General features: G+C 39.1%; 7 protein-coding genes and 1 non-coding gene across 15 annotated transcripts in view; 5 read left to right on the top strand and 3 right to left on the bottom strand.

The window, feature by feature from the left end:
• Positions 1 to 1958: 1958 nt before the first annotated feature.
• LOC111462555 (uncharacterized protein At1g01500-like) lies at positions 1959 to 4897 on the top strand. Of its 4 annotated transcripts, XM_023106164.1 has the most exons (4): positions 1959 to 2388; positions 2474 to 2601; positions 3141 to 3931; positions 4433 to 4897. In XM_023106164.1, exons 3-4 carry the CDS (start codon positions 3227 to 3229, stop codon positions 4679 to 4681), a joined length of 954 nt encoding a protein of 317 aa, XP_022961932.1. In that variant the 5' UTR covers positions 1959 to 2388; positions 2474 to 2601; positions 3141 to 3226; the 3' UTR covers positions 4682 to 4897. The 4 variants fall into 4 exon arrangements, with proteins under 4 accessions (XP_022961932.1, XP_022961931.1, XP_022961933.1 ...); XM_023106163.1 differs by having other exon boundaries at positions 1959 to 2601; XM_023106165.1 differs by lacking the exons at positions 1959 to 2388; positions 2474 to 2601 and adding an exon at positions 2696 to 2875.
• Positions 4898 to 5243: 346 nt separating this feature from the next.
• TRNAE-UUC lies at positions 5244 to 5315 on the top strand. Its single transcript has one exon. It is a non-coding gene; the product is annotated as a tRNA-Glu (tRNA).
• A 277-nt stretch (positions 5316 to 5592) lies between these two features.
• On the top strand, positions 5593 to 12397 carry LOC111462554 (glucose-6-phosphate isomerase, cytosolic). 2 transcript variants are annotated; one of them, XM_023106161.1, is made up of 24 exons: positions 5593 to 5698; positions 6072 to 6142; positions 6222 to 6298; positions 6436 to 6517; positions 6595 to 6642; positions 6883 to 7038; positions 7112 to 7208; positions 7400 to 7442; positions 7683 to 7750; positions 7859 to 7943; positions 8444 to 8492; positions 9235 to 9307; positions 9406 to 9466; positions 10014 to 10080; positions 10268 to 10324; positions 10432 to 10485; positions 10559 to 10687; positions 10838 to 10901; positions 11010 to 11083; positions 11396 to 11449; positions 11529 to 11597; positions 11677 to 11766; positions 11859 to 11966; positions 12078 to 12397. In XM_023106161.1, the coding sequence occupies exons 2-24, from the start codon at positions 6092 to 6094 to the stop codon at positions 12126 to 12128; spliced, it is 1707 nt and encodes a 568-aa protein (XP_022961929.1). In that variant the 5' UTR covers positions 5593 to 5698; positions 6072 to 6091; the 3' UTR covers positions 12129 to 12397. The 2 variants fall into 2 exon arrangements, with proteins under 2 accessions (XP_022961929.1, XP_022961930.1); XM_023106162.1 differs by lacking the exon at positions 5593 to 5698 and adding an exon at positions 5879 to 5976.
• A 209-nt stretch (positions 12398 to 12606) lies between these two features.
• LOC111462556 (deoxyuridine 5'-triphosphate nucleotidohydrolase) lies at positions 12607 to 13642 on the bottom strand. Its single transcript, XM_023106167.1, is given in 4 exon segments — positions 12607 to 13030; positions 13119 to 13210; positions 13301 to 13597; positions 13599 to 13642. Coding segments are annotated over 4 exon segments (663 nt in total). The 5' UTR covers positions 13628 to 13642; the 3' UTR covers positions 12607 to 12785.
• A 1721-nt stretch (positions 13643 to 15363) lies between these two features.
• On the top strand, positions 15364 to 24324 carry LOC111462478. The gene is made up of 10 exons (XM_023106060.1): positions 15364 to 15544; positions 16803 to 16891; positions 17082 to 17993; positions 18075 to 18204; positions 18318 to 18479; positions 18935 to 19729; positions 19859 to 22607; positions 22750 to 22931; positions 23070 to 23129; positions 23655 to 24324. Exons 1-10 carry the CDS (start codon positions 15475 to 15477, stop codon positions 24041 to 24043), a joined length of 5538 nt encoding a protein of 1845 aa, XP_022961828.1. The 5' UTR covers positions 15364 to 15474; the 3' UTR covers positions 24044 to 24324.
• A 572-nt stretch (positions 24325 to 24896) lies between these two features.
• On the bottom strand, positions 24897 to 26210 carry LOC111462692. Of its 4 annotated transcripts, none has more exons than XM_023106388.1 (3): positions 25686 to 26210; positions 25403 to 25618; positions 24897 to 24949 (listed from the first exon to the last, which is right to left on the bottom strand). In XM_023106388.1, exons 1-3 carry the CDS (start codon positions 25947 to 25949, stop codon positions 24944 to 24946), a joined length of 486 nt encoding a protein of 161 aa, XP_022962156.1. In that variant the 5' UTR covers positions 25950 to 26210; the 3' UTR covers positions 24897 to 24943. The 4 variants fall into 4 exon arrangements, with proteins under 4 accessions (XP_022962156.1, XP_022962157.1, XP_022962154.1 ...); XM_023106389.1 differs by having other exon boundaries at positions 25710 to 26136; XM_023106386.1 differs by lacking the exon at positions 24897 to 24949 and having other exon boundaries at positions 25266 to 25618; positions 25686 to 26200.
• On the top strand, positions 26083 to 27594 carry LOC111462958 (transcription repressor OFP7-like). Its single transcript, XM_023106792.1, has 2 exons — positions 26083 to 26185; positions 26586 to 27594. The coding sequence occupies exons 1-2, from the start codon at positions 26083 to 26085 to the stop codon at positions 27542 to 27544; spliced, it is 1062 nt and encodes a 353-aa protein (XP_022962560.1). The 3' UTR covers positions 27545 to 27594.
• Positions 27595 to 27836: 242 nt separating this feature from the next.
• The window catches only part of LOC111463010, a 4683-nt gene continuing 4540 nt past the window's right edge, over positions 27837 to 27979 (bottom strand). The window contains exon 7 of the transcript XR_002713807.1: positions 27837 to 27938. The gene's annotated coding sequence lies outside the window, so the exon portion shown is untranslated. The remainder of the gene's footprint in view (positions 27939 to 27979) is intronic.

The raw sequence follows: 27979 nt of genomic DNA, 5'->3' as shown, positions 1-27979 counted from the left end.
TTTTTTTTTTTTTTTTTTTTTTTTTGGATTGGGAAATCTGAAAGCCTGAAGAACAATCTCTGGTTTTCGTTTGCTGATTGCTTGGAAATTCAGAAAGGGGAAATTGTATTGTATTATTGTATTATTGTATTTGAAGAAATGGGGTTTGTGTATTCGTTCTGGGTTTTGTTCTTCATCTGTTCATCATTCAAATTTCAAATCTGTATTGGAAAATTCAAATTTAAAATATGTTCGGTTGTTCTTCCAAATCTTTCCTGTTCTTTGAATCTGCATACCCTAAAAAAATATTCCAAAATTTGATGATCCAAAAAAATTTATCAATTCAAATCGATTGAGTTGAGTTATAAATTTATTTAGAATACGTTAAATTCAAATAAATAAAAAATTTTATTTATGAATTAGTATATAATTTTCATAATATATTTTATTATTATTTTTTATTATTTATTCTCTTATTTTTAGTAATTAAGGTTTGAAAATAAATAAATAAATAATTTATTATAATTCAAACTTTTGAAATAGTTGCCAGCTAGGAATTGTCAGAAGGGAAGAGAAGATATGTGGAGCCAGCTCATGATTCTACGGCACGTGAGGCTCACGTGCCAATATTATCTGCTAAGAACTATTGCTCAAGTTCTACTGTTGCATTGGCCGCGGTTTTGGTGCAGTTGATGGTGATGGTTTGTTTTTTCGCAGATAAAATGGCGTGTGAACTTCACGCTGTTTCCTGGCGCGTTGAGAGAAATGCCGGAAGGTACTAATAATAATCATGTCGTGGACGTAGTTGTTTCAGAATTCTTTTTATGCAATTTATTTATAACTTTTCTTTTTTAAAAAAATAATTCATCTTTAAATTTAAAATCATGTGTGAAAATTTTAATTTATTGTTGTTTTCAAGTCTCTATTAGAGATGTGAATACCTTAACTTCTTAATAGTATTATGACCAAACTAGTTGAGCTACGTTCAAATTGACTATTTTAATTCAATTAATTTTATTGGTCTACGTCTAAATTCGACTGTTTTCTTAGCTGGGTCTAAGGTTTTCAATTTTCGAGTTTGAACTAGTTATCATAAAATATGCATCATCGATTAAGAGGTATGTGTCAATCAGTGCCTAAATTTGAGTGTTTTCTTGATATTGTCTAAGATTTTTAATGTTCGAAATTAAACTATTTGTAGCTGAACTATCATAAAATATGCATCATCGACCAAGAGGTATGAGGTTGAAATCCACTCGAGAGGTATGAATATTGGTATGAAATTAAAAAAAAAATGAATTTATTATTAATATATATTGATTTATTTTATTGGTTGTTCCATGTGCGAGGGAGAGTGGAATATCTTTTTGTAAAGTGATTTGATTTTGGAAGGTTTTCAGCCGACCTAATATAAAGGTCCATTAAATTAATCACAAAATATTTGGTCTTATAGTCAAATATTAACCAATCCAACATTTTATTGACTAAATAATTCACTAATATAGTGCAGTTTGCTTTTATTAACAAAAATATTCTTAAAAAAAAAATTTATTTTAAACCATTTGAAATGACCTTTTACCGATAAATTAATTATAATTTAAAAATTATTTAATTAGACGCCTTTTAACAAAAATTACTAATGTTTAAAATAATTAAACTATGCTCACGTTGATGTTACTTTAAATTATATTTTTTAGTTAATGTAAGAGGGTAGTTTTGACTTTTCACCTTCCGTTGATGCCATTTTTTAAATTGAAAAAAATAATAAATTAGTCCTTTTTTTTTGTTATAAAAAAATTGAAAAGTATTAATTAAATAGGGAAAGACGGCCCATGGGCTTTCTTAGAATACAAGCCTATGGTAACACGTGGCCCATAAGAATGGACAACGGTCTCGACGCAAATGCCACTAGGCACTAACCGCGCGATGGTTCTGGTAATGGTCAACGCTCTGGCCTTGCGCCAATCCGTACTCCTTGCAAATGGATAAGATCGATCTCTCCCATGTTGTCCTAATCTTCTTTTTTCTTCAGATTTACTTCTCGGGTCATTTCCCATCACTTTGTTGGGAAAAAACGGGTGGTTTTCCTCCTAACTCTCGACGCATCCCACAAGTTTGTGGATAGTGATCCAATTTTCATCTATTTCAGACCTTTTCGTGTAGACCCACTTCAATGCCTCAGCGCAAATTGGCTTAATAATCGTTTCTCAGCGGCAGATTTCCAATTGGGCGACGGGGGACCCGATATTTGGTTGTGTGGAGGGTACTGGACACTCGCTGTTGGCCCGGAATCAAATGCTTTAGATGTGTTGCTTGAAAGCGATTTGAGGACACTCGTCGCTCAAGGAGAGGGATACCGATCAATATCAGTCTTTATCCAGATTTTGAATGCTGGATTTTCTGTGGGATGTGAGCAATTTTCTACGTGTTTATCCAACTGTGAGAAGGGATTTTGATTTCTTTATTTTATTTGTGGCTCTATGTAATTCTGAAGCAATACAGACCAAGGGTTTTTTGTCTGGCCCTGTTTGTGTGATGTGGGTTTGCTCCATTTGCTGGAGATTGGCACGTTCTTGAAGGAGACGATCAGTACAGAAATATTGATCCTAGACGTTTTATCTGGTGAGTAAGAAGTTGAATTCGATCAAATTTAGCCAAAAATAGATCTGGGTCTTTTCTTTTTCATTACAAGTATTTGGATTATGACTTTGCAAGTTATAAATTCATGATTAGGCGGATTAGGTGGATTCACTTTCTGCTAACAGCTTCTGTGTTCTAATCTGAGGATTTTCATTTGTGTTTCTTAGATATTCTCTCTTTCAATTAGGTGTGTTTGTTCTTCCATTAACATCTCCAGATTATAAGTATGCTACTGATGGAGGGAGTTATTGGATAGGTGTGTTTTTCCCTTTAATTTGAGTTTGCCTGAATTGGAACTCCTTTTAGTTTGATTTTGACTCTAGTTTTTCCCTTAATTTAAGGGTTTGTATACCTGGAAATTAGTTTTCTATTTATGAACATGACCATATACCTCTGGTTTTGACTCTGTTTTGGATGCATGCATATGGTTCTGATCATTTGGGACTGAATTTTTCCTTCACTTAAAAGATAAGATCATTTTGTTTCTTATATGGATGATCTTAGCAATATGTATGTTTCAGGGTTGAGTTGTGAGACAACCTAGATTTGTCTTTTGATCTTGTCTTGGACGATTCCTCCCATGTTGTTGCCACTTTGATCTTTAACCATGGAGGATGCTGTCGAGACGCTACCGAAAGTCGAAACGATTGATAACGAACTTCAACTTGCAAGATTCTCGCGTCACCAGTCTCGTGTTAAAGCATACTCGTCAACCTGGCTCGATTTGAGAGTCTTCTATGTTAGGATTAGTAACTTCCAAGTCGACAGCTTGACGCCCGAGTTTCTCACACTCAACCATATACCTCTAAGTCCAGACACCCTTTTTGAGGTGAATGGTGTTAGATGTAGCAGTCACTCAGAGGGGGTGTCTTCCTCTCTGAGAAGAGACAGGGCTGATAAGAAATCAGAAGAAGCTACTTTTGTGACTACTGATAATATAAGGTTGAGTGGAAGTGTAAAGTTTGAGGTATATGATAAGGAAGATTTGATTCTTTCTGGGATTCTCGAGATATCGAATTGTAACGGTTTGTTAGGCGAATCGAAAGGCAATGCCAAGAGGTGGAACATGAGTTGTGAGTCGAAGTTGTGTGCTGGTTTCTTGAAGGGAAAGCATATGATTGGAGCTGAAACCGCTTCCCCGATAATCGAGGTTTACATAGCTGGCAGCTTCTCAGGCAATCCTATAATCTTGACCAGAACTTTGCAGCTAAGCTCCCGAAAGAAGCCGAGTTGGAAATCCATGTTGGACGCCATTCCTGAGTCTGAGACACCTGAATCTAATGAAGATCATTTTCCAGAATATGATTTACAGGTACATCACTGATACTATGAGATTGCCTTCTCTTGATTAGATTGATTTGTTCATCTTTGGTCTGATTTGTTTATAGCCAAGTTACATTAGATCAAATGCTTGATGATAATATCTGAATCGATTTCGGGGGTATGCGCTTACTTGTTGAGAAAGCAAATTTAACCCTGATTCTCGTGCAATGACCGAGTTAGTAGCTTTGTGGATTAATCGTCATTTTCTGTGAGATCCCACGTCGGTTGGAGAGGGGAACAAAGCATTCCTTATATAAGGGTGTTGAAACCTCTCCTTAGCAGACACGTTTTAAAACCTTGAGGGGAGGCCTGAAATGGAAAACCTAAAGAGGACAATATCTGCTAGTGGCGGGCTTGGGCTGTTACATTTTCTGTCTACTACCGAGTCCCAACCTATTTGTGACGCAACTAAGATTATCGGATCATGGGGTTGGTTGGTTTAATGTAGTCTTGGCCTTCACATCCTCAAATACTCATTTACTTCTTGTAGGCCACAGAATATGCAAGATACAAACAGGACATCGACGACAACCACGACGATGACTACTACAACAACATGTACTGGAAGAGGAGAGAATATTTAGAGAATGAAGATGGAGAACTCTCCTGGTTTAATGCAGGTGTGAGAGTTGGTGTTGGTATAGGGCTTGGTGTTTGTTTAGGAATCGGCGTGGGAGTCGGTTTGCTCGTCCGTACCTACCGAGCGACGACTCGGAACTTCACAAGGCGGTTCATTTAACAAAGCCCACAGTCGTTGAAGTATGTTTTTTGCAGAGAAAGTTGTGTAGCTGAAATTTTGATTGTGGAAAAACTTGGATGCTTAAAGAGAGTGATGGAGCATTACTTGTTGAGATGGTATAGATCATTTTAAGCTTTGTAATCCCTTGTCTGTGCATGTATAGCAGTGTGATTCTATTGTGTGGAAGCACGAAAATGGCAACTTTCTTTCTTTTTAGCCTTTTGTTGTTTAGCTCACAATCCCGAACGATTTGAACCTTCCGATTTTAAACACGAAAGATATTAGTTAAAATAATCATAGTTCAGTAGTAATTGACGTAAATTTTGAGACTTAGTAGAGAATCTTGAACTTCCAATCTTATGTCTAATAGATTCGAGAAATTCTATGAAAAATTTTTAGACCATATTTTTTACACAAAATTAAAAATTTAGAGTTCTATTAAATATTAAATTTAAAATTATAAAAATTAATTTTTAAGGTCGTTCAAGTGATGGGAATCCATTTGTCGTTTTTTCTTGTTGTCTAGTGGTTACAATATTTAACTTTTTTAATTTCAACAGAATCTGTTGTCGTCCAGCGGTTAGGATATCTGGCTTTCACCCAGGAGACTCGGGTTTGATTCCCGGCAACGGAAGTTTTTTTTTTCTATTTTTTATTTGCTTATAGATTATTAAACATAGCCTTTTTATAAATTATATTTTTATTTTAATTGAAATAATTAAATTCCTTTTATTGGAGAAAGTCGCAAAGGAAAAGGCGCGAGATGTCGGAATGGCATCAGATTCGGATCCGCATGAAATTCGTGCCCTGGCCCAAAGCGAAAATTGGCACGGACCACGCCTCTCTCGCCACGTGACCCCACAACGCCCATCTCACGTGGCGCTTCCAACCCAGAGCCCACAGACCTGCCGCCATCACTTCCCATGGTTTCGCTGTTGTAAATAAAAAAGGTTCTGCTTTCCAGTTCCCATCACCGTGCTCGTTGAAGACGACATTCTCTTCCTCTCATCCTCTCAGGTGATTTCAACTTTCTTCATCTTCTTCATACTCGGATTGCCAGCTCGGAATTGAACCTAACATTTCCTCTTTTTTGTAATCGTCGTATATCTTTACCGATTCTCTTTTCTTCTTTTTCTTTTCCGAATAAGAATCTTTCTATATCTGTACTACATCAATGTTTTGATTCCTCTGGTGCTATTTCATATCGGAATTCGTACGAAGAAGTTTGGTCTTCTGAATGTTATGTTCCATTTTTGGTCGTTTTGGGATTTGATGCTCTGTAGTTATCAAATTTTGTGAGAACTATCAACAGAAGGAAAAGAAATCTTGATTTTCTATTTTTCTGTAGTTGGATTTGCTACTGAGATTACGAAATTAACGTTTGTTGCAGGTGACTTTTTATTGTTTGAAATGGCTTCTTCCACTCTAATCTCTGACTCCGAGGCATGGAAGAGCCTGAAGGTACTTGGATTGGTTGGAGTGACGTTGAATTTAAGCTTCTTTTGTGGCATCATAATACTGAAGGTTATCTTGGCTGCAGGCTCATGTTGAGGACATTAACAAGACCCATCTGCGTGATTTGATGAGCGATGCTGCCAGATGCAAATCCTTGATGGTGTATGATGGTCTTAGCTCTTTTGGTTTCCTTGGAGTTCTTAGTTGCAATTCATGCCGTCGCTTGGTTCAACCTTTATGATTTGTACTTGACATGTTTTAATTTGATTAACACGTTTCATTGACGATGCTATTGTTAGTGAGTATGACGGGGTATTGTTGGATTATTCACGACAAAGGACCACCGCTGACACCATTGCAAAGCTCTTCAAGTTGGCTGAGGTGGGTTTTGTTCACTGTTATTACTGTGTAGTGGAAATTGTTGTTCTTTAATCTCTTTTCCCTTTTGTCCAATTCAGGCGGCAAATCTTAAGGATAAAATTAATCGGATGTTCAATGGGGAACATGTAAGTGCAGGTTTTCGTTTAAATTCCAAATTGTGCTATCAATTTTGTGGAATCAATAGTAATGATCTTGTAGTCTTCTTTTCTTTAGGAAGCAAATGTTGGCATTGTATGTGAATGAAAAATTATTTAGGTTGTCTCTGTCTTGTCCAAACGTGTCGAAAATCTGTATCATCAAGCATTTAACATTGCAAAAAATAGAAGATAACTGTTCTTTCTATCCTTGATTTTTGTGGCCTGTAGATAAACAGCACAGAAAATAGGGCAGTGCTGCATGTTGCTCTTCGTGCGTCAAGAGATGCAACAATACAGAGTAATGGAAAGAATGTTGTGCCTGATGTTTGGAAAGTTCTTGATAAAATCCAGGATTTCTCTGAGAAAGTTCGCAATGGTTCTTGGGTAAATATGTGTTTCTTATTATTTGTTGGCTCTAATACTCATTGCATTTCTAATACTTTACATGTTTTGGTAGGTTGGAGCCACAGGAAAACCGCTGAAGGATGTTGTTGCTATTGGTATTGGTGGCAGCTTCTTGGGGCCTCTGTTTGTTCACACTGCACTTCAAACAGGTTGAAAAATTATTTCTTCCTCTTATATACATATTTATTATTGTAGTCCGTTGAGTAGAGTTGTTTCTAAAGTCTCTCATTCAATTAGTTCCTTCGAGTAGGATCATCTCCCAAGTCTTGACTCATTCAATTGGTTCCTTTTACTTGTTTTCAACATGAGTCTATAGCTTATTTTCCACGGTATTTTTCAGATCCAGAGGCTATTAAGTCTGCAGAAGGACGTCAATTACGTTTGTAAGTACTCTGTGACACTTACTCTGTCAATGAAAAAATTGAAGCAATCTTCTTCAGAGAGCCTGGGATTTCATCTTATCAGAAAAGTTGTAAAAGGAGTAGGAATATTCCGAATCACGAAACTTTAACTAGTCTATAGATGAATTACTAGATTTATGATTTGTGGTTCAGCAATATCACTATTTTGTGCTATTGGAAACTGGGCTGAGAGAGTTTATCATTTCTATGCTTGGCTTGCAGTCTTGCTAATGTGGATCCCATTGATGTGGCGAGAAATATCACCGGTTTAAACCCTGAAACTACTTTGGGTAGGTTCTTTATTCATTGAACAGTATTTTTCCCAGGAACATTGTCATTCAAACTTCTACTCTTTATCGGTACCTTTATTTGCTTTTACTTATTAAATATGCTTGCAGTTGTGGTGGTTTCAAAGACTTTTACCACTGCTGAAACTATGTTAAATGCCCGGACACTAAGGGAGTGGATTTCTGCTGCTCTTGGGTTAGTAACATTATCTACAATATTATTGTTAAGGTTGTTTTGGCATCTCTACTTCATACAGACATCGCATGGCATTAGATTTGCAGATAGATTTGAGAGGTTAACATAGAATTTAGCATTGTATTTCTGCATTTAGGTGGAATGTCTCACTCTGGATGATGCTGGATAAGTTAACTTATTCAATTGATCTCTTTTCTTATTATCAAGGATGGATTTGGTTTGACCCTCTTCAAAGTGTCCTTGAATGGTCTTAATGTTGGTGCTTGAGTTTGAGCCTATTTTATTTGTTGCATCATTTAATTTTCTAAAACACTTGAGCAATAAATTAAATATCATATATGTAAATTAAGTATATAAACTTTTGATGTATTTTTAAATGGTTTTGTACATTTGACAAACTGGTAGACTTTCTTTTCCCTGACTTCATGAAGATAGAAGTATCATTTTGTCTTTTCTCATGGATGAAAGCTGGAATATGACACTTTTTTTTTCAATCCCAGGCCTTCAGCTGTTGCAAAGCATATGGTAGCAGTTAGCACAAATCTGCCGGTATTATTATTTTTCTGACCCTTTGGTGCTGTTTGATGTGGCAACTCCATGCTCAATAACTTGCGTGTTTATTTTTCTCAGACATTCTCTTAGTTGAAGCCCTGCAATCGTAGCATTAAAAATCTTTTTGAGTTCACAGTTTATCTAACTTATACGTTTGGAAATTTGTTATCCATTCCCCAGCCACTTGGTTAGCATTTTGGGAGCACATGTTTTTGTTTGAGTTAGTTTTTTGTTAAGTGAAAAGTGTATTATGGCCAATAGCCTTTTGGAACTTAAGCTTGGTGCGAAAATAAAGTATGGCCGTCAGTGATGTGAGACATAATATCTAAAATATATGTAAAAAGAAATAATAGTTCAGAGCTCGAGTTAGACAACATAGCTAAGGATGGGAGCGTTATTTAGGAAACTGTTTAGAATATTCTCTGCAGTAGTCAATATGGATAAGACGTCAATTATCATTCCAAAAGTCAATGGTTCTATCCTCACTCTAGCAGCTTTTGAACTAAAAAGTATTGAGTTATTGTCTCATACCATCCTCATATCACATGTATAAGTTTCCTTTTCCTTGTGCTTTTTTTCTGCCTTCTCTCATAGATTTTCAGCAGTATTCTTGATTCATGATTTTGCTGGTCCATTTGCTCCTGCTTTGAGTTAAATAATGTATTTAGGTTTTGTTCTTTGGATAAATTTTGTGGCTTTCCCACTCCCTGTATACTTAACAGTAGATTTGCTAATGCAGCTTGTAGAGAAGTTTGGAATTGATCCTAATAATGCCTTTGCCTTCTGGGACTGGGTTGGTGGACGATATAGTGGTAAACATTTCACGCTCATTTGAAATTCTTCTGTGGCTTTTATGCTTCTGTTGGCTATCTCACAACGAAACAGTTAAAATGGTGAAGTTCAATTGCAGTTTGCAGTGCCGTAGGAGTGTTGCCTTTGTCTCTTCAATATGGCTTCCCAGTTGTTGAAAAGTATGGTTCCTTGTCTAAAATATAGTTTTTCCTCTTGTTATCCCGACATGGATAATTTTTATGTGTTTGGTGGAAACCAACCATTCATCAATCAAGTGGTTTGTGTTTTGTTTAGCAAGCGTACATAGTTAGAATTGGATGGAAAAAGGTATTCGTATTAAAAGAAAAACTGAAGGACAGAAAATAGTTTATACCTATGTTCATAATCAAGAATTTCATTGCTATTTCCACTAATTGTTGCCCATGTTCGAGTTTTCAGAATTACTTAGATCTGGATTTTTTTCCCTTAATCAATCTGCTATCTGGTACCCTTTATTATGATAAAACACTTCAAATTAAGCTCATGACACTTCGATCTATAATGAAAGACGACAACAAAAGAAAGAACGAAATTTTTTTAACTTGTACTGAAATTTAGTGTACCAGTTGCTAAAGTTCTGTAATAAGAGTAAAAAATATACTGTTTTCTGATCTATAAAGAAAATATATTCTATTAATATTTTTTCAAGTTTGAGATGTCTAAAGATGATGTATTTCTTGCCTACAGATTCTTGAAGGGAGCTTCAAGCATTGACCAGCATTTCTACTCCTCACCTTTTGAGAAAAACATTCCAGTAAGTCAGGGTGAAGCTAAACAAAGTAGTTTACTTTCTGCCGTTCTTTCTTCTTTCTTTGCTGTGGTTTTGTACGCTTTTGTGGTCTCTTTCTTTTGGTTTTGGTTGTATTTCTTTGTGCATGCATTTGGTCAGAAGCTGTAGATTTTCTTGTCTGAAAATTTTAATAATATCCTAATTTCTTCAGGTGCTTTTGGGATTGTTGAGCGTATGGAATGTTTCATTTCTTGGGCATGCTGCGAGAGTAAGTTCTCATGATCGTTTGTAGGGTCTGCGAGAATATACTTTCTTTTGAAGTTTTAGTTATATCTTGTTGTTTTATCGATTCTAATAGCATCTATTACTTCCCAGGCCATCTTACCTTATTCCCAGGCTTTAGAGAAGTTTGCTCCACACATTCAGCAGGCACGCAGCTAAACTCTATGAATACTTTTCTCCCCAGCGGTAAATTCTAAATGCTCATAACACTGTACTCTAGGTTAGCATGGAGAGTAATGGCAAGGGCGTTTCGATTGATGGGGTTCCACTTCCTTTCGAGGCTGGAGAAATCGACTTTGGGGAACCTGGAACTAATGGTCAACACAGTTTTTACCAATTAATTCATCAAGTATGTATGCATCTTGTTGTCAGTTATTGCTATAAATTGATTTCTAGTATCAGAGGGAGGGGAAGCCTGGAAGAGAAAGCTAGGCAGTGGGCTTGGACTTGAGCGGTTACATTTAGTTTATCTGAACTAATTATTTTTAAAAAATTTCAGGGACGTGTTATTCCTTGTGATTTTATCGGTGTTGTAAAGAGCCAGCAACCTGTTTACTTGAAAGGTATTAGAACCCTGTTTTTGTTTAGTAAAAATTCGTAGAAGTGTGATCAAAAGAAAGCCTGAATGAGGCTTTCTTCTTGCTATATCTAATTTTCCATTTGTCACACAGGTGAGGTCGTGAGTAATCATGATGAACTCATGTCTAACTTCTTTGCACAGCCAGATGCCCTAGCATATGGAAAGGTCAGTTTTCACACTCTTCTATAAATACTCTGAAAAAGAGCCATCTTCTATCATGACAATAACATATGAAAATACTGAGATCCCACGTCGAAGCATTTTTTATAAAAATGTGGAAAACTCTCCCTAGCAGACGCGTTTTAAAAACCTTGAAGGGAAGCCCGAAAGAGAAAGTCCAAAGAGGACAATATCTACTAGCGGTGGGCTTATGATCGTATTTTGTATTTCTCCCTCCCCCATTTGTGGAAATCTGAGTGATAAATTATCATGTTCATCCCAAACTATGACTTAAACATCTATTTTCTTTGTTTATAGACGCCTGAGCAATTGCACAAGGAGAATGTTCCAGAGCATCTTATTTCCCACAAGGTGACACTTCGATCATTACTACTACTACCTGTTCACTTCTGAATGGATTCGACAACCTAACTATATTCCTTCTCTTTAGACATTTTCTGGCAATCGGCCTTCTCTCAGCATTCTTCTTCCATCATTAAATGCTTACAACATTGGTCAGGTATGTTATCTGATACGCTTTTATTTTTTTTCAAAATACCCTTTTCTTGATGCCATGACTAATTACACTTGATCCACAGTTGCTAGCAATCTATGAGCATAGAGTTGCTGTAGAAGGTTTTGTTTGGGGCATCAATTCTTTTGACCAGTGGGGAGTTGAATTGGGCAAGGTATGCTTTTCCAGGAGATCATCATATCATAGGCATTGCAATGGCTTCGGTTTCATTGATACTCATATATGTTATGTAATGTGTGGATGCAGTCACTTGCTACCCAGGTCAGAAAGCAACTTAATGCGTCTAGAACTAAAGGAGAATCAATTGAAGGCTTTAACCACAGCACAACAACAGTGATGAAAAGATACCTAGAGGTATGATTATCCAATGAAGTCGCGGTCGATTTGATATCTTGCTTGTGTATGAATCTCTAGAATGTTCATCATAAAGGCTCTCTATGATTTTGTTGGTGTCTTATTATGCAGGCAAGTTCGGATGTCCCATCTGATCTTCCCACTCTTCTACCCAGAATTTGACTGCTGCTGGTGGCCTAGAATTTTGATATCAAATAACATAAACCAGATCATATAATTTCCTCCCCTCTTGCTCTTATTCAAACTACTTTAATGTATTGGTAAGTTTTTGATGAGTGGCTCATCTTTATGTCATGTCACAGCTTTAAATAAGCGAATTTTCTCTACATTATGCAATATGTAGTATTGCAGAGCCCACCACGATGGGGAACAGTTGCATTTGCCATGCCTTGAAAATGAAATACATTGTTGAAAGCGGTTGATTGGTTTCACTTTAGTTGCTAGAGGAGGACTTCTTGATTATATCTGGTTCAACCTAAGTAGGCATCTCACCTAGTAGTTGCAAATAGATGTAAATTTGATAATTCGTTTATTGAAGTAGGCAAGATACAGAAGAAAATTCTTTTTCGTTGTCTGATGATCATGCATTCAACGATAAACGATGCAAAATGGTAAAAAGAACTGCAAATCTGCCATTTCTAAGCAGGCATCTCATCTAGTAGTTGCAAATAGATGTAAATTTGGTAATTCGTTTATTTCAGTAGCAAGATACAGAAGAAAGTTCTTTTTCGTTGTCTGATGATCATGTATTCAACGGTAAACGATGCAAAATGGGAAAAAGAACTGCAAATCCGCCATTTCTAAGTAGTTAGAGATTTCTCAAACACCTGTAGAGCCGAAGCCAGATTCACCTCGGAGAGTGGAATCCAAATCCTCGACCTCCAGCACCTCCGGCGTCACAATTTTCTCAAGAATCAGTTGAGCGATTCTGTCGCCCATCTTCACCTCGAAATCCGCATCAGAGTGATTGAACAATATTACTCCCAGGGGACCTCTGTAATCAGCATCTATCACACCCGCACCAACATCGATCGCATGCTTCAAAGCCAAACCCGAACGCGGTGCTGCAAAATAGCGAAAAGACTTCAGTATCAGTCCAAGATTGCAAGAAAGATGTAAGATGATGCGTACTTAGATTAGATTTAGAAGTACCAATTCGAGCGTAAGTTCCGTCCGGAATCGCGATGCTCAAATCAGTCGGAACCAAGCCTCTTCCTCGAGAAGGGATAATCGTATCTTTTGCACTATATTATCATACATGATAACGGTAAACGTCAAGAACTGAAACTTCCTGCACTAGTTCATGGACATAGACAGAATCACAGATAAGTCACCTGGAGAGATCGTAACCAGCGGAGAGAGCGGAGGCTCGCGATGGCAACACGGCATTATCGGACAGTTTCTTTACTCTGAGAAGCGTCGATGAATAGCTAAATCTTTCAGACTCACCGCTCTCATGAGCAAGCTTTGGTACCTTGGGCGACCGCAACGATACATTGTCTTCTGAGGGGCAGTTCTGCGCCATTGTTAGGGTTCGGGAGAAATGAGAATTGAACCTGAAATTGACGCAGGTCTGTGTGGGGTTAGAAGAAGGCGAAACGGCTTTAAATAGAGGAAGACTAGAGAGCATCGTCGGTAATGGCGCCAAATTTTCCCTCCATTTCACTGCACGATAACCTATTGACATCGTACGGTGACGTTTGGACCCAACCCCGAGTGAACCGACCCGACCGGTTCGATTTTAAGTTTAAAGAATTTTAACTTTCCTTTTGCAGAGGAGACTTTGGCGAAGCGATGGCCCAACGAGGAGTGGCTCTGCGACGGACTAGTGGCGAACGACGAACTACCGGCGCGGCGAGGAGAAGTAACGAACGATGGTCTTGGCTGCTGCAGCGAGGAGAAGCTGCTTGCAGTTGCTTCGACGACGAAGGGGCGGCACGGCGAGAAGTGCGACTGCCCGTCGAGGAGTCCGATGGTGAATGGCGAAGAACGAGTGCTGAGACCGACGAGGAGAGGAAAGAAAAAAATGGCGAATACAACGGCGGAGCTAAGAATAAAAAGGCTCTTGGCTTCTTAAGGATTGTCACAGTTCGGTTCGATTTTCCCTAAACCGAACCGACCATTTATTCGGCGGTTGGTTTGATTTTCTGATTTTCTTGTGGACCCCTGGGGCTGGTAGTGGATAGGGAAATGGGTGGTTTGGGCCTTTAAATGGGCCTGGATTAATGGTCTAATGATTTGGGCCGCTACTTGATTCACATTGGGCCGAACGATCTTCTTTTGCCTAGAGGACGTTTTTAGCTTTTATCTTATTTCTTTACAAAAAGAAAATAATAAAAAAATAAAAATAAAATCAAATCCATTTTGAATTGCGAATTTTAAAAGTTCGCATCCCATACTTATTTGATACTTATCTAATTAACACGTCACACTAATATATTAAGTAAAAGATGCTTGAGAGAGAAAAAAAACTAATATTTTATTATGGAGAGAAACAGTAAGATAAGTGGAATGAGCATGTCTAAATTAAGAAGAGAGTAGGTTGTGTCTCACGTCGCGACAAGAGAAGTGGCGCCCATCCGACCACGGGATGGCCTAAATGAGTGCCATGATGCGACCGAGGTGGATGGTGCATCATCTAACACACCACACGAAGTGGGCATTGAAGACAAGTTGAGACATAAGTAAGATAGAGACATCGAATAGACAAGAGGGACAAAGATAGGCTTGTTGAAGGGCCGGATACGGTCTCGAGCCTTAACCTTGAAAGTCGGGATTATAGAAGGAATTTGGACCTGCGGTTCGGGAGTTAAGTCCGTCCATATGAAATATGAATGCTCGCCAAGTTTAGTGTCAATCGGACACCGTATGACCATTCACTAAAATCATGTCTATGCCTGTAATATTGAAAATGACTCAAAATGTACGGGGTACCACGATGTTAGCTGTCCAAGCCCCCGCAGTCGTCTCCATGAATGGGTGTGACCTTTGTGCACCAACCTTGTTTAGACTTACAAACTCGTACTCTCTCGCTCACATCAATGCATATAGGCCATGCTCGTCCCCACGTCATGATAATATGTTGAATAATTGAATGAAACTTAAGGTTGTTCGCTTGATTTTCTTAGACGTGTTTATTTCATTTGTCGTAATGTTATTCGACCGGTACGCGTCATCTTGGTCTTATTTGGACTCACAAACTCATACTATCGATATGGACTTAGTGCAGTCAGGCTCCTCCACGGACAATGGAGAAGTACACGATCGTAAGAAGAAAAATTAAACAGTAATGAGACGACGTGTCGTTTCGTCTTAACCTAACGCCGTTATGAAATTTCTCTGTTTATCTGTTTTCTATCGCGTTTTATATATTCTCACCGTAACCTCATTTTTCGACTCTCACATCGTCCTAAGCGCAATCATCACCGAAGCATAAGAAAAAGGGTTTTCTTTGTTCTATCTATCCCGCGCTCTCTTTATCTATCTGCAACTCTCTCCGAGATCATCCATGGCCGGCCGCTTCGACTTTGGTTCTCGCCCCAATCTCTCTGTCTCCAGTCCGCTCCATGCTGCCAATGGTATTTCTCTCTCTCCCTCTCTACTTACTCTAAGCTTAGACACTATTTTTTTCCATCCCTTTTTTGATCGTCATTCTTGGGGTTTTGTACTGTTTAGCTTAACCTAGCTGAGGGTTTTTATATGTCTGGATGTTTTCGGTTTAATCGTGTTTTGTGGGTGTGGTACTCGTCTGGCAGCGCTGATGGTTATCGCTCTTGGAGTTAGGGTTTTTTCGGGTATTTCGAAAATGGGGTTTCGATTTTTTCGGTTGTATTCTTAATTTGGCTCGTGGGTTTTCTTATTGCTTTGTTGGCGAATAAACAAACGAGTTTGAGTGTTATTGGTCATTGTTAATTTCGAGGATTGGCTAATGTGGCTCTGGGCCATTTCCTCCCTATACTTTTTATTCCTTTTGTTTTTTCCTTTTGATGTAAATGAAATGCTGGTCTCGGAGCTTTGCTCGAGTCATTTTTATTTGTTCATTGATGTTGGAAGGTTCTACCTTTTTAAAGCTATTTGACAATTCACGATAAGCACAGAATTTGAGTTAATATTAACCACTTGGTTTTCACACGAGAACTTGCTTTCTTTTTGCGAATCGACAATCCTGTTGGTGCACGTTTTCTGAAGGATCTGAGAATCTCTGTGTCCTTCCTTGCTATCAATACCTGTTGAAACAGTTAAACGCTCGACTGAATGTTAATATTGGTGTTCTTCGACATGAATTTAATTTTAATTTTTTTTTCTGATGGTTTGTAGAATTCTGAAACTTAATCATCTGTAAGGATTTCATATTGAAGCTCTACTGATTGTCAGTTCAGGTTTAATAAGTGTCTTAACCGAGGTTTACAAATGATGTTTTGCAGTCACTAAAAGCTTCTCTCTTGAATTTTGATGACTTTCTTTTTCTCTTCTCTAAAGTTTTTCAGACTGTGGTTCTTTTTTGGTGCGGTGAACTTATTTTTAAAATGTATCTATTTGGATGGTGTTACATATCATTCTATTTGAATGATTTTCAATTATAGTTTCACAGCCGGAGTACGACAAAGGGTGAGTAGTAACTTAAATATGAACTGTTGATACATGTGCCTGCAGTAATGGAATTTGAGAAAGTGATTTATATATACAGTTGTTTCTATTGCATTGTAGCAGCATGGCGTGGTCCTTGGGTTAATTTGAAGTTCAAATATTTATAATTTTTAAAAATTAAATGTCTCGACTATTTCTATTTACGGATATAATGTTGCAGGGTTACTTATTTTTGATATTTTTATGCAGATGTTCAGGGGTCTGAAAATCCAATTCCTCTTTCACCACAGTGGCTTCTGCCTAAACCAGGGGAGAGTAAGCATGGAATGGGAACTGGGGTGTGTAATCTGAACTCAGACCTTACAGTTTATCTTTACCACCATATGTTTGTGATACTTAACTGCAGAGGGACATTTTTTTAAGTTATATAGTGAATCCACTTTTAGTCAGTCATAATATGTTAACTGTAGATCCATTCCCTATAATTCCTGATGGTTTTTCTGGTTCTCATTAAATTTTTATGTGCAGGAAAACAATTTCAGTCATCAACCTGTTTATGGAAACCGCATGGACACGATGAAGGGATCAGAGAATTCTGAGGATATGAATGAAATACAAAAGAAAAAAGAAATTTTTAGGCCATCCTTGACTGATTCTGAAATTGGTAGGCGTGACCGTTGGCATGACGAGGAAAGAGAAAATAGTTCTTCAGTGCGTAAGGATCGTTGGAGGGATGGTGAGAAAGAGATAGGTGATGGTCGTAAGATGGATCGTTGGAATGAAGACTCATCCACAAGAGTCTTTAGAGAATCTCGCCGAGGCCCATCGGAACGCTGGTCTGATTCAAGCAATCGGGATAATGTTCATTATGATCAACGACGTGAGAGCAAATGGAATACACGTTGGGGCCCTGATGATAAGGAAACTGAAGGCTTTCGTGAGAAGCGGGTGGACTCTGGAAGAGATGGTGATTTGCACCTTGACAAAAATTTCTCTCATGTGTCCAATTATGGGAAAAATGACAGGGATGGAGATCATTATCGCCCATGGAGGTCTAGTTCCTCTCAGGGTCGAGGTAAGGGAGAACCCCCTCATCATCAAACCCAAACTCCAATCAAACAAGTTCCTGCATTTTCCCATCGTGGACGTGCAGACAACACACCTCCTACCTTTTCTTTAGGTCGTGGAATCATCAGTTCTGGTGTAAATCCTCCCAATAGTATTTATTCATCTCCACATTCTCTTGGAGCTTCCTCCGAGAAATCTGGAAGAGAGCCTTACTACTACAAATATAGCAGGACAAAGTTGCTTGATGTTTTCAGGACTACCAGTCTGACATCACAGCAAACTTTAAAAGATGGATTTGTGCCCGTGCCTACTCTTACGCTGGATGAACCGTTGGAGCCTCTTGCTCTTTGTGTGCCAACTACTGAAGAAATGGTAAAATACTGCTATCTACTGTCATGTTAAGTATTCATTCTAGCTGTTTGAATGACAACTTTTTTTTTCTTTCTTTTTTAGGCTTTCTTGAAAGGGATTGATAAAGGGGAAATTGTCAGTAGTGGTGCACCTCAGGTGTCAAAGGATGGTCGAAACTCATCAGAATTTATGCAGACTAGACGAACAAAACTTGGTGTTTCACCTTCTCTAGGTTCAAAATGCTTCCCCTGAAGTTTTTTTTTTTTTACTTTGGTGCTTGGTTTTTTGTTCGAATTTGAAAAAGTAGTGGGGAATTCACTACCTTGGACCTGTTTGTTTGAGCAGGCAGTAGAGAGGATTTACCTCATGGCTTTGATGATTGCAATGATGATAAGGATGATAGCACCACTAAACCTGGTCACACAAACTATTCAGAGGTCACTACCGAGAGGCAGTTGCCATATCATAGGCCACTGGCACATGCTAGTAGCACCTTCAAATCTGAAGGTAAGTAACACCGTAACTGGAGGGTATAAAAGGTTTGGAATGTTACTGTTGCTACCTGTTGTCTGATTGATGTGGGTAGAAATGTTTTTAGTGTTATTTTGATTTCTCTTAGTTAAGGCTCTATTTTATCACAAAGATCTTAGTTGGAGAAGATTTTCTTAACTCTTTTTGGGACCTACCTTCTTTGTTCTTTCTTAGAAATTAATGAAAAGTTCATCATTTGCAATCCAGGATTAAAAAATAAGGTAATTCAAGAAATGGCTGGCAAACTTCGACATTTCTTTCTTCAACTTTTAAATGCTATCTTGCTTCTGGTTTTTAAATTTTGTTGGTTTTTGCGGGTATATCTTTTCCAGTTATGGAATGCTACTCTTGTTTGTCAAAATTCAATTTTCTGCATGGACTGTTTTCTCATTTATCTCTGAAGATGTTTGTACCATGGTCGTATTGTGCAGCTTTCAGAGAAGATGACAATGCTATGAGAAAAGCAGATGAGGGGCCTGTCAGTAGGGAATCTAGTGTTAAGGGGGGTACCAATGTTCAACACGGCCGTACATGGGATGCCTCCTCATCACTTGAGCAACTCCTGAATACATCCTTACCTGATTGGAGAGACAATCCTAATAATATCAACTCAGGAACTCCTGACAAGGGACTACAGTCTTCAAAGAATCTTAATGATGGGTGGGGAAGTAACTCAGTCACTCCATCTTATCCGAAGGAGAATCCCAAATGGCATACTGGGGACGAATCCATCCTTAGAAGGCAGCTTTCAGGGATTTTGGACAAGGAACAACTAGCAAGGAAAACTGTTCAATCTGCTCCAGAGGATTTGCAATTCCATTACATTGATCCTTCTGGTGCAATTCAGGGCCCATTTAGTGGGGCTGACATTATTCAATGGTTTGAGGGTGGGTATTTTGGCTTAGATTTACCTGTCCGTCTGGCAAATGCACCAAATGACTTGCCATTTTCAGCACTTGGTGATGCCATGCCTCATTTACGATCTAAAGCCAAGCCACCACCAGGATTTTGTGGACCAAAGCAGAATGAATTCGCAGATACATTAGGTAACGCCAGTATTGGTAGCTTGGGAAAGCTTCATACTGGTTTGAATGAGATTGATCCTTTGAGGAATGAGACAAGGCATAAACATGGCTCAACGGTTGAAGCTGAAAACAGATTTCTGGAGTCACTTATGTCTGGTAATATAGGTTCTTCACCTCTGGAGAAGAGTCCCTTTTCTGAAGGTCTGTTTTTGTATGTGAATAAAGAAGATTGTTATATCGCTTTCCTTTAAAGTTCTTTTGCATCGTTGTTATAATTCTTGTTATAATATTGTAGTGAGATATAAATTGATAGTGATGCTTATTGTGTAGGCTTGCCAGGATATTTTGGAAATAATTCTAATAATTTGCCTTCGTTGGGAATAGACAATGGAAACAACCTTTTCCTGTTGGCCAAAAGAATGGAACTTGAGCGGCAAAGGTCTTTGTCCAATCCTTATGCATTTTGGCCTGGTATAGATGCTTCATCCAAGGTATCTAAGCCAGATATTGGCCTAGATGATCCAATTCAGCAAGCCAAACTTTTATCTTCAATAATAGACCATTCTCGCCAAACTTCTCATCCTCAAAGTGCTGATATGTCGGCCATTCTGCAAGGCTTGTCTGACAAAGCACCTCCTGGCATTAATGACGTTGCTGGCTGGTCAAAATTTGCTTCGCAGTGTGCTCCCGATCCTCTCCAAAGTAAACTTGACTTGCACCATGATCTTAACTTGTCTTCGCAGGCACCTTTTGGTTTCCAACAACAGAGATTACAACCTCAGCCGCCGTTGACAAATTTGCTTGCTCAAGCTGCTGATAATTCTACCTTAACTCCAGATAAGTTTCTTCCTTCCAGCTTATCTCAAGATCCACAACTGATAAGTAAATTGCAACAACAGCACCTGTTGCAGTTGCATTCGCAAGTGCCTTTCACTGCACAACAAATGTCATTGTTGGACAAAATTTTATTACTTAAGCAGCAGCAAAAACAAGAGGAGCAACAACAGTTATTACAGCAGCAGCAGCAGTTGCTCTCCCAGGTTCTATCAGAGCATCAGTCACGTCAGCATTTTGTCGATCCATCTTTTGGACAGTTACACGGCGCTCCTATACCTATTGGAAATGCATCTAATGATCCCTCTCAAGTCCAGCTATCACGAGAGAAGTTTCAGATTGGTTCACAAAAGCCCTTAAATGTACTAACTGATCATGCAACTACCTACGGAAATATGGCTCTGCAAGCTACCCAAGGAGCCAGTTACAATGTTAATTCAGAAGATCCGTCCCTTATTCTTCCACCTCAAATGTTTGGAAATGTTGTTCAGCAGCAGAAGTGTTGGACTGCTGCTATCCCTGAGCAGCAGCTTAATGATACTCGTCCGAAAGATGTTATACCTGGATCTAATGTTGTTGAGGGCTCACTTTTGCCTGGGATGTCTAGCAAATCAAACGAGGATGTGAATCTTGTACCGAAGTCATCTGATAGCCACACTATTATTAAAACTTCGGAAAAAATATCAGAGGATGTACCAAGGCTCGATGCAACTGTTACATCTTTTTCATCTGTTGATGCTACTATGGAACCTCTTCCTCTCAAGAACGCTGAAATCTCAGTTGCTATACCACCAGCAGCAGTTCATAATATTGAAATTTCCGTTCCCGACAGTGTACCTGCTGTGAAGGTTCAAGAAGCTAGTATGCCTATGGAAAAGCTGGCAAGGGATGGAAGCAGAGATGAAACCTCCTTGGAGCCAGAAGTGAAAAATGTTGAGGTACAAGAACCTAGAAAATCTTCTGATAAAAAGACCAAGAAGCAAAAATCTTCAAAGTTGCTGTCCTCTGACCAGGCCAAGGACTCTAAGAATTCTGGTATTCAGCAGTCAAAGCAATCAAAAAGTGGGAAATCAGAAAATGATTTGAAATTGAAGTCAGATAATATTGTGGGAAAATCAAGTGACACGGCTTGCTCTCCTCGGAAGATCAGAGATGGGGATGGCAAAATTGCCATTGTGGATAGTCAGCTAGATCAAAGCTCTGCCTCTGCTGTAAATTCCTGGAACGATGGTGAAACTGTTCAAGTGAGGGATGAGTCCAGACTAATTGGGTCTGATTCTGTGCTTAATTCACAAACTCAATCTAGTCAAAGAGCTTGGAAAATTGCTTCGAATTTCAAGCCAAAGTCTTTATTGGAGATTCAGGAGGAAGAGCAGAAAATGGCACATACAGAAACTGTTGTATCAGACATTTCAACTTCTATCAACACAATGAGTTTATCAACTCCTTGGGCTGGAATCGTCAGCAGTTCAGACCCAAAAGCTTCCAGAGAAATTCATAAAGATTCTGTGAATTCAGAATCAAGTGAGAAACATGAAAATTTATTGACTTCAAGAAGTAGAAAGAGCCAATTGCATGATCTGCTGGCGGAAGATGATATGGAAAAGTCTGGTGCAGGTGATGTTCGTGTTTCTGACACTGTTCAGATTGCTTCTTCTCCTCAGGTCATGGCCGTGCGAGCAGAACCTATGGATGAAAATTTTATTGAGGCAAAAGACACAAAAAAGAGCCGCAAGAAGTCTGCTAAGGCTAAGGGTATTGGTACCAAGGCCTCCTCTGCAGTCCCTTCTGCTGATGTGCCTGTTGGTTTAAGTCCCGTTGAGAAGGGGAAAATCTCCCGCCAGACGCAGCAAGAGAAGGAAGCGATGCCCGCCATTCCTTCTGGGCCTTCTTTTGGTGATTTTGTTCTGTGGAAGGGAGAAGTTGCTAATGTGGCCCCTGCTCCAGCATGGTCCAGTGACTCTGGGAAGGTCGCCAAACCCACATCTTTGAGGGATATTCAGATGGAGCAGGAAAGAAAAATCTCTGCTGCTCAGCATTCTCAACAAATCTCTACTCCGCAAAAGGCTCAGCCTACTCAGGTTGGTCGTAGCAGCCGCACTACTACTCCTTCCTGGTCTCTCTCTGCATCTTCCCCATCGAAGGCTGCATCATCCCCCCTTCAGAATATTCCTACTCAGTCAAAACATGGAGGTGATGATGACCTATTTTGGGGCCCCATTGAGTCAAAGCAGGAGAATCAGCGGTATGGTTTTACCCCCCTCTTCTGGGTCAGAGTTTTGATCTGTGTTTTGTAACAATGTAGCTTTTTTTTTTCCATTGTAGCCACCATTGCTGCTATATGATTCTGGTTTTCAAGGGAAATAAAGCAATATTTTTGTTTTCAGGGTTGATGTACGTCCTGGGAGCCACGGAAACTGGGGAAATAGGAACACCCCTGTAAAAGCAGTAGCTTCAACTGGGTTGTTAAGCCGACAAAAATCATCTGGTGGCAAAGCTGACCATCTTTCGTCCTCGCCTGCACAATCGTCTCAGAAAGGCAAGCAAGATCCAATTACCAAACATTCAGGTTAGTGTTTTATGGTTTTTTCCCCCCTAAAGGTATCTAGGAAGGGTTTGGGTTTTTTTTTTTTTTTTTTCTTTCCCTTTTTCTTGCCAAAATCTTCTTTGGCATGTATAATGATAAAGTTTTTTCCTCACCTTGTAGAAGCTATGGGCTTCCGTGATTGGTGTGAGAATGAATGTGTAAGGCTCATTGGGACAAAAGGTATCTTTCTTGCCTGGTTGAAGATAGACATAGACATTTTGCTTATGAATTCATGTCCGATGAGGCATGGATGTGAATGCATTATCGTTTCCTATCTTGAAAAAATATGTCCTACGAAGATTGGATGCTTATGGTTTGCACGATGTTTTTGATATTTGACATTTATAAGATTTTGTCACACTGGAGTATTAGATCACTCACAGAGTGGCTCATGATTTGACATTTATGAGATTTCGTCACACTGGAGTATTAGATCACTCACAGAGTGGCACATGGACATGACAAAATATTTGAGAAAACTAAGGCCTTTTTTTGTAGTTAATGTTTGCATCACTAGAAACATCTAACTAACTTTCTTTTGGACCCTCATTCTTATTATATATTAAACGCATCTATCATGATTAAAAATGCAACCTTTTAAGCATATAAATACTTGAACGTGTCATTCTTTCTGAAAATTATTTGTCATGCTTTATGTCTATCTTTTATTATTAATGGAGTATGAACTTTATTTGCCTGTTCTAGACACGAGTTTCCTGGAATTCTGCTTGAAGCAGTCAAGATCTGAGGCAGAGCTGCTTTTGATAGAGAATCTTGGATCATATGATCCCGACCATGAGTTCATCGATCAATTCCTCAATTACAAGGAGTTGCTCCCAGCAGATGTTATTGAAATTGCATTCCAAAGTTGGAACGAGAGGAAGGTATCTGCAATGGCTTCCCGAGATGTGAATTCCGGCAATGCTGGTGGGGGGGATCTGGACCCGGACTTGTCTGCTGGCCGAGATGGGTCGGCGAAAGGTGGAGGGAAGAAGAAAGGAAAGAAAGGAAAGAAGATCAATCCATCAGTTTTGGGGTTTAATGTAGTTAGTAACCGAATCATGATGGGTGAGATTCAGACGGTTGAAGATTAGTAGGAAAGAAAGAGAGCAGCTTTGGAGGCAAATGTAAATAAATGCATCCAACTTCGTGTAAATGGATTTTTTTTGTACCTCAATTACCACCCACCAAAACATCATAGAGAGATGCAGCAGCAGTGACTATTTTTGTCTGTTGCTCGTCGATTTTGACAATTAACTGTCTGTCTTGTCTTCTTAGGTTTGTTGTTTTATTGGGTCTGTCTGTCACAAACATTTTTGAGCTGGATTGGATTTAACCTAACCGAGGTAATTTATTCTTCTTTGTGTTTCGCTTCCTTTGTTGGTCTTCTTTTTATGCATAGCGCAGCAGTGGTCATGGAATGTTCCGCTGCTTTAGGCATGCAACTTCAATTCTGACTTCTTTTATTGTGTAGTTTAATTTGTGAGCTGGGCTGGTGCTGCACCATTTTTATAGCCTGGCCTATTCTAGTGAGTGTTAGCAAAAGGCTATATTTTTATAATGTATGATGTGTCGGAGCCTGGAACTCGATGCACAATGCTGCATGTGATGGGTTGTGTAAAGTGTCATGCTTACTAGGGAGGTGTCCGGAGGCTGTTGGTTTGAGAGTTGGGTGTTGGATACAACCAAGACATGGCAGACTGACTGGTTACATTTCATTCCATTTAAACTATATCAGTCAGTTGAGATAAAAAAATTGTATAATACTTTGATGTTTTAAAAAACGAGAGCGATCAAATACGTTGAAAACAATTCTAAAGAAAATAATGTTATGAGCTAAAAGTGAGTAAGAAATAACAACGGTTTTGATAGCGTATAACTCGAATAGAAAGAATTGACAACTAGCATTGTCGAATGTACATATGATTTTGATTATCGATCATACACCTCGGAACACGCATGACCGAGACATTCACTTTTGATAAGTATAGTTGTTACTGCTGCATGTGGCCAAAAAAAGAGAAAAAAGTAGGTGCCACTCTTATAAGAATTAAATGCACATGACATAGGAAGAAAAAAAAAAGAATCTTTGATCCCTAAAGTTTCAGAAATAGATTCATTTGGAAGTTTCAGAAATAGATTCATTTGATCCCTAAAAATTTTAAAATATATTTAATTTTCCTTGTTTATAGGAATAGTCTGAAAGATCCCGAGTTTTGAGAGAGGTTCGAGAAGTCCTATATTTCTTTTTCCATTTCCTAATTAATAGAGTAATTATTTAAAAGTATTTTTAATGTTAATATGACATTTGAAATCAAATAAAATAAAATAGAGAAAGGAACCTTTTCATCGTAAAGAGGATCCAACCCATAGGTTTCAGAAACCAATTTCAATCAGAAACAGTCTCACAAACAAGACAGGGTTCAAGAAAATGTTTGATCTCGACGGCTAACCTTGGATTTGATCGGGATTGGATCGACATGAACAGATTGCAGAGACATCCTAGCGATCTCCAAAAGCGCAGCATCTCGAACGGCGGGAACATCGCCGATCAAATCCTCGTACGCCGCTTCAAAAGCCTCCAACCAGAATCGCGGCAACCGGCCGCCGCCTCCATGGGAGTACAGATTCCACATGTGCCGGACATCCCTCTCTCGCTCTTCAACTTCCTAATTTTCAGCAAAACAATACACTAAAACAGTAAAAAAAAAAACAACAGTAAAAACAAGAACCCACCATGGAAATGGCTAAAAGGATCACCAGAATGTCAAGATCGTCGAAGATCGGCTTGCGGGGGCCGTCGTAGAATCTGGCGAAAGTTCTGGCGGACCATTTGAGGGAGACGGAGCCGGTGAACATGGACCAGAAAGCGAGGAGTAGAATGGCGGCCAATACCCAGAACTTGTAGCGAGCTTTTCTTGAGAGGAAAAAGGAGACCCCAGTTTCTGATGGGGTGTCCTTCTTCAGTGCGGCCATTGTAGGTGAAAGGTCGGGTTTCATTTTTGGGGGAGAAAGTGGGGTTGTTTTTGGGAGTGTTTCTTCAACAGTAGAGAGTGAGAAAGAAAGGAGAGTGATGAGAAATTAATGGAGGGTTTTGTCGTAATGTAAATGCAAGCTTTTATTGGGATCATGAATGGTGACTGTGGGCGAATGGGGCCAAGGCCATGGACAGAGCTTCTTCTGCAATTTGCCTACCGCACAAAAGGGAATGGAGACTAGGGGAGGGGACCCACTTGGTTGGAATATTATAACCTATTTGGAATATAACTTGCTAAAAGAGAGCAACACCATTCGAGTGGGAGAATTCGAACTTTAGGGTTATTTTGTTCACGTGGGATCGCAGGATTTACTTTCTTCCGTATCACAGCTTGGAGTTTAGCTCTAATACCATTAATAATCAGAGTTCAACGTCATAACAGGCATACCATGTCTGTAACAAAGGTCTAGTGTTCTTACGGGCACATTGATGTCTGGCTCTGATACCATTTGTAACAGCTCAAATTCACCGATATTGTTCTCTCTAAGTTTTTCTTTTCGAAATTCCCCTAAAAAAATTTTAAATTCATATCGGAGAGGTTTCCACGCAATTATGACCGATTATACACTACACCTCATGAAAAATTCTACACAATTAAGTACCAATAAACCTCTCGTCATCAGTTGGGATTTGGTCCAAACCACAACCCTATTGGCTCAACTTAGCTGCCGGCCGGCCACTTTCTCTTATCACAATTATTTATACACAGAGAAACAGAGCAATTCGCCGGCCATCCTCCTCCCTTCTCTCCATGGCCAGAAGTTTCAAGCTCAAAGTCCGTCTCTTCATCTCCTCTTTCCGATTCTGCCGCCCCAAACACCCACACCCTTTAACTTTCCCCATAACCCCTTCGCCGGAAAATTTCCACTACGAGAAGCAATTGCCGGCCAACCCCAATTCCTGCTTCAGCTGTTACCACAATCCACCATCGCCACCGCCATCAACACCAGTGGGTTTCTTCGCCGATTTTTCAACAGAAGAGTCCACATCAGTCTGCATCAGCTGCAAATTGAAATCATACGCTCAGGCAAACGGACTAATGCAAGTGAAAGAAAACAGAGCCGAAACAGAGCATGAAATTTCAGGCGAGGAGAATCGGCGTTCCCCGTTTTCCTGGATAACCAGAAAGAAGTGGAAGATGAAGAAGAAATCAAAGAAAACGGGGCTTAAAAGCAAGGCATTCGTGGCAAAGCACAAGTCGTATGGGTACGAGGGAGAGGAAGGCGAAGGAACAGAGGCATTGTTGAACTCTTCCATTAGTTTCTCCTCCGATGGATCGCCGGTGAAGAGAAGTGAAATCGCATCGTGTCCAAGTCAAGTGGAATGGAAAATGGGGGAGAGCTTAGTGCAGGTCAAGAGATCGAAGGAACCACAAGAAGATTTCAAGAGGTCAATGGTACAGATGATATTGGAGAAGGAGATTTTTGAGGCGAAGGGATTGGAGGACCTTTTGCAGTGTTATTTGGCGTTGAACTCGCCGGAGCATCATGGGATTATAGTTGGAGCTTTTTCCGAGGTTTGGGAGTTTCTGTTCTACCATTCCCACTCAAACAAGTGATGGCCTATCAATCTACCTACCGTTTTATAGTAATCCTATAAGTTTTAAAACTTGTCTACCACTTCCATACGGGATCTCACAATTTACCTCCTTTCGAGGGTCCATCGTCCTTGCTCGCACACCAGCTCGATGTTTGGCTCTGATACCATTTCTAACCGCCCAAACCTACCACTAACAGATATTATACGAGTTTGTTAAGAAAATATTTCTACACCATTATAAAGAATGTTTACCCTCCCACTCGACCTGGGATCTTATCTTATAACATGGTCAAACTCATTTTGGTTTAATATGTGGAAAAAGGAACGATAAAAATGATTTAATTTCCTCAATAGAATCCATTGGCTGCACTTTATTTTATATGAGACATGGGAATTTACAAAAAAAAAAAAAAAAAAAAAAAAAAAAAAAAAAAAAAAAAAAAAAAAAAAAAAA

Source organism: Cucurbita moschata, unplaced genomic scaffold, assembly GCF_002738365.1.
Source record: "Cucurbita moschata cultivar Rifu unplaced genomic scaffold, Cmos_1.0 Cmo_Scf00027, whole genome shotgun sequence".
Lineage (NCBI taxonomy): Eukaryota > Viridiplantae > Streptophyta > Magnoliopsida > Cucurbitales > Cucurbitaceae > Cucurbita > Cucurbita moschata.
Note: the sequence above shows the minus strand (reverse complement) of the source record. Positions and strands in the feature narration are given on the sequence as shown.

What these genes read in the sequence shown, in the direction of transcription:
- LOC111462555 (XM_023106164.1), top strand. Translation starts at nt 3,227, where the DNA reads ATGGAGGATGCTGTCGAGACGCTACCGAAAGTCGAAACGATTGATAAC. An exon ending in TTCCAGAATATGATTTACAG is followed by an intron (nt 3,932 to 4,432) that starts GTACATCACTGA and finishes TACTTCTTGTAG; the next exon opens with GCCACAGAATATGCAAGATA.
- LOC111462554 (XM_023106161.1), top strand. Translation starts at nt 6,092, where the DNA reads ATGGCTTCTTCCACTCTAATCTCTGACTCCGAGGCATGGAAGAGCCTG. An exon ending in TTGCTCCACACATTCAGCAG is followed by an intron (nt 10,486 to 10,558) that starts GCACGCAGCTAA and finishes ACTGTACTCTAG; the next exon opens with GTTAGCATGGAGAGTAATGG. An exon ending in TTTACCAATTAATTCATCAA is followed by an intron (nt 10,688 to 10,837) that starts GTATGTATGCAT and finishes AAAAAATTTCAG; the next exon opens with GGACGTGTTATTCCTTGTGA.
- LOC111462478 (XM_023106060.1), top strand. Translation starts at nt 15,475, where the DNA reads ATGGCCGGCCGCTTCGACTTTGGTTCTCGCCCCAATCTCTCTGTCTCC. An exon ending in TGCCAACTACTGAAGAAATG is followed by an intron (nt 17,994 to 18,074) that starts GTAAAATACTGC and finishes TTTCTTTTTTAG; the next exon opens with GCTTTCTTGAAAGGGATTGA. An exon ending in TGGTGTTTCACCTTCTCTAG is followed by an intron (nt 18,205 to 18,317) that starts GTTCAAAATGCT and finishes TTGTTTGAGCAG; the next exon opens with GCAGTAGAGAGGATTTACCT.
- LOC111462692 (XM_023106386.1), bottom strand. Translation starts at nt 25,949, where the DNA reads ATGAAACCCGACCTTTCACCTACAATGGCCGCACTGAAGAAGGACACC. An exon ending in TCCTTTTAGCCATTTCCATG is followed by an intron (nt 25,619 to 25,685) that starts GTGGGTTCTTGT and finishes GCTGAAAATTAG; the next exon opens with GAAGTTGAAGAGCGAGAGAG.
- LOC111462958 (XM_023106792.1), top strand. Translation starts at nt 26,083, where the DNA reads ATGGTGACTGTGGGCGAATGGGGCCAAGGCCATGGACAGAGCTTCTTC. An exon ending in TAGGGGAGGGGACCCACTTG is followed by an intron (nt 26,186 to 26,585) that starts GTTGGAATATTA and finishes TACACAATTAAG; the next exon opens with TACCAATAAACCTCTCGTCA.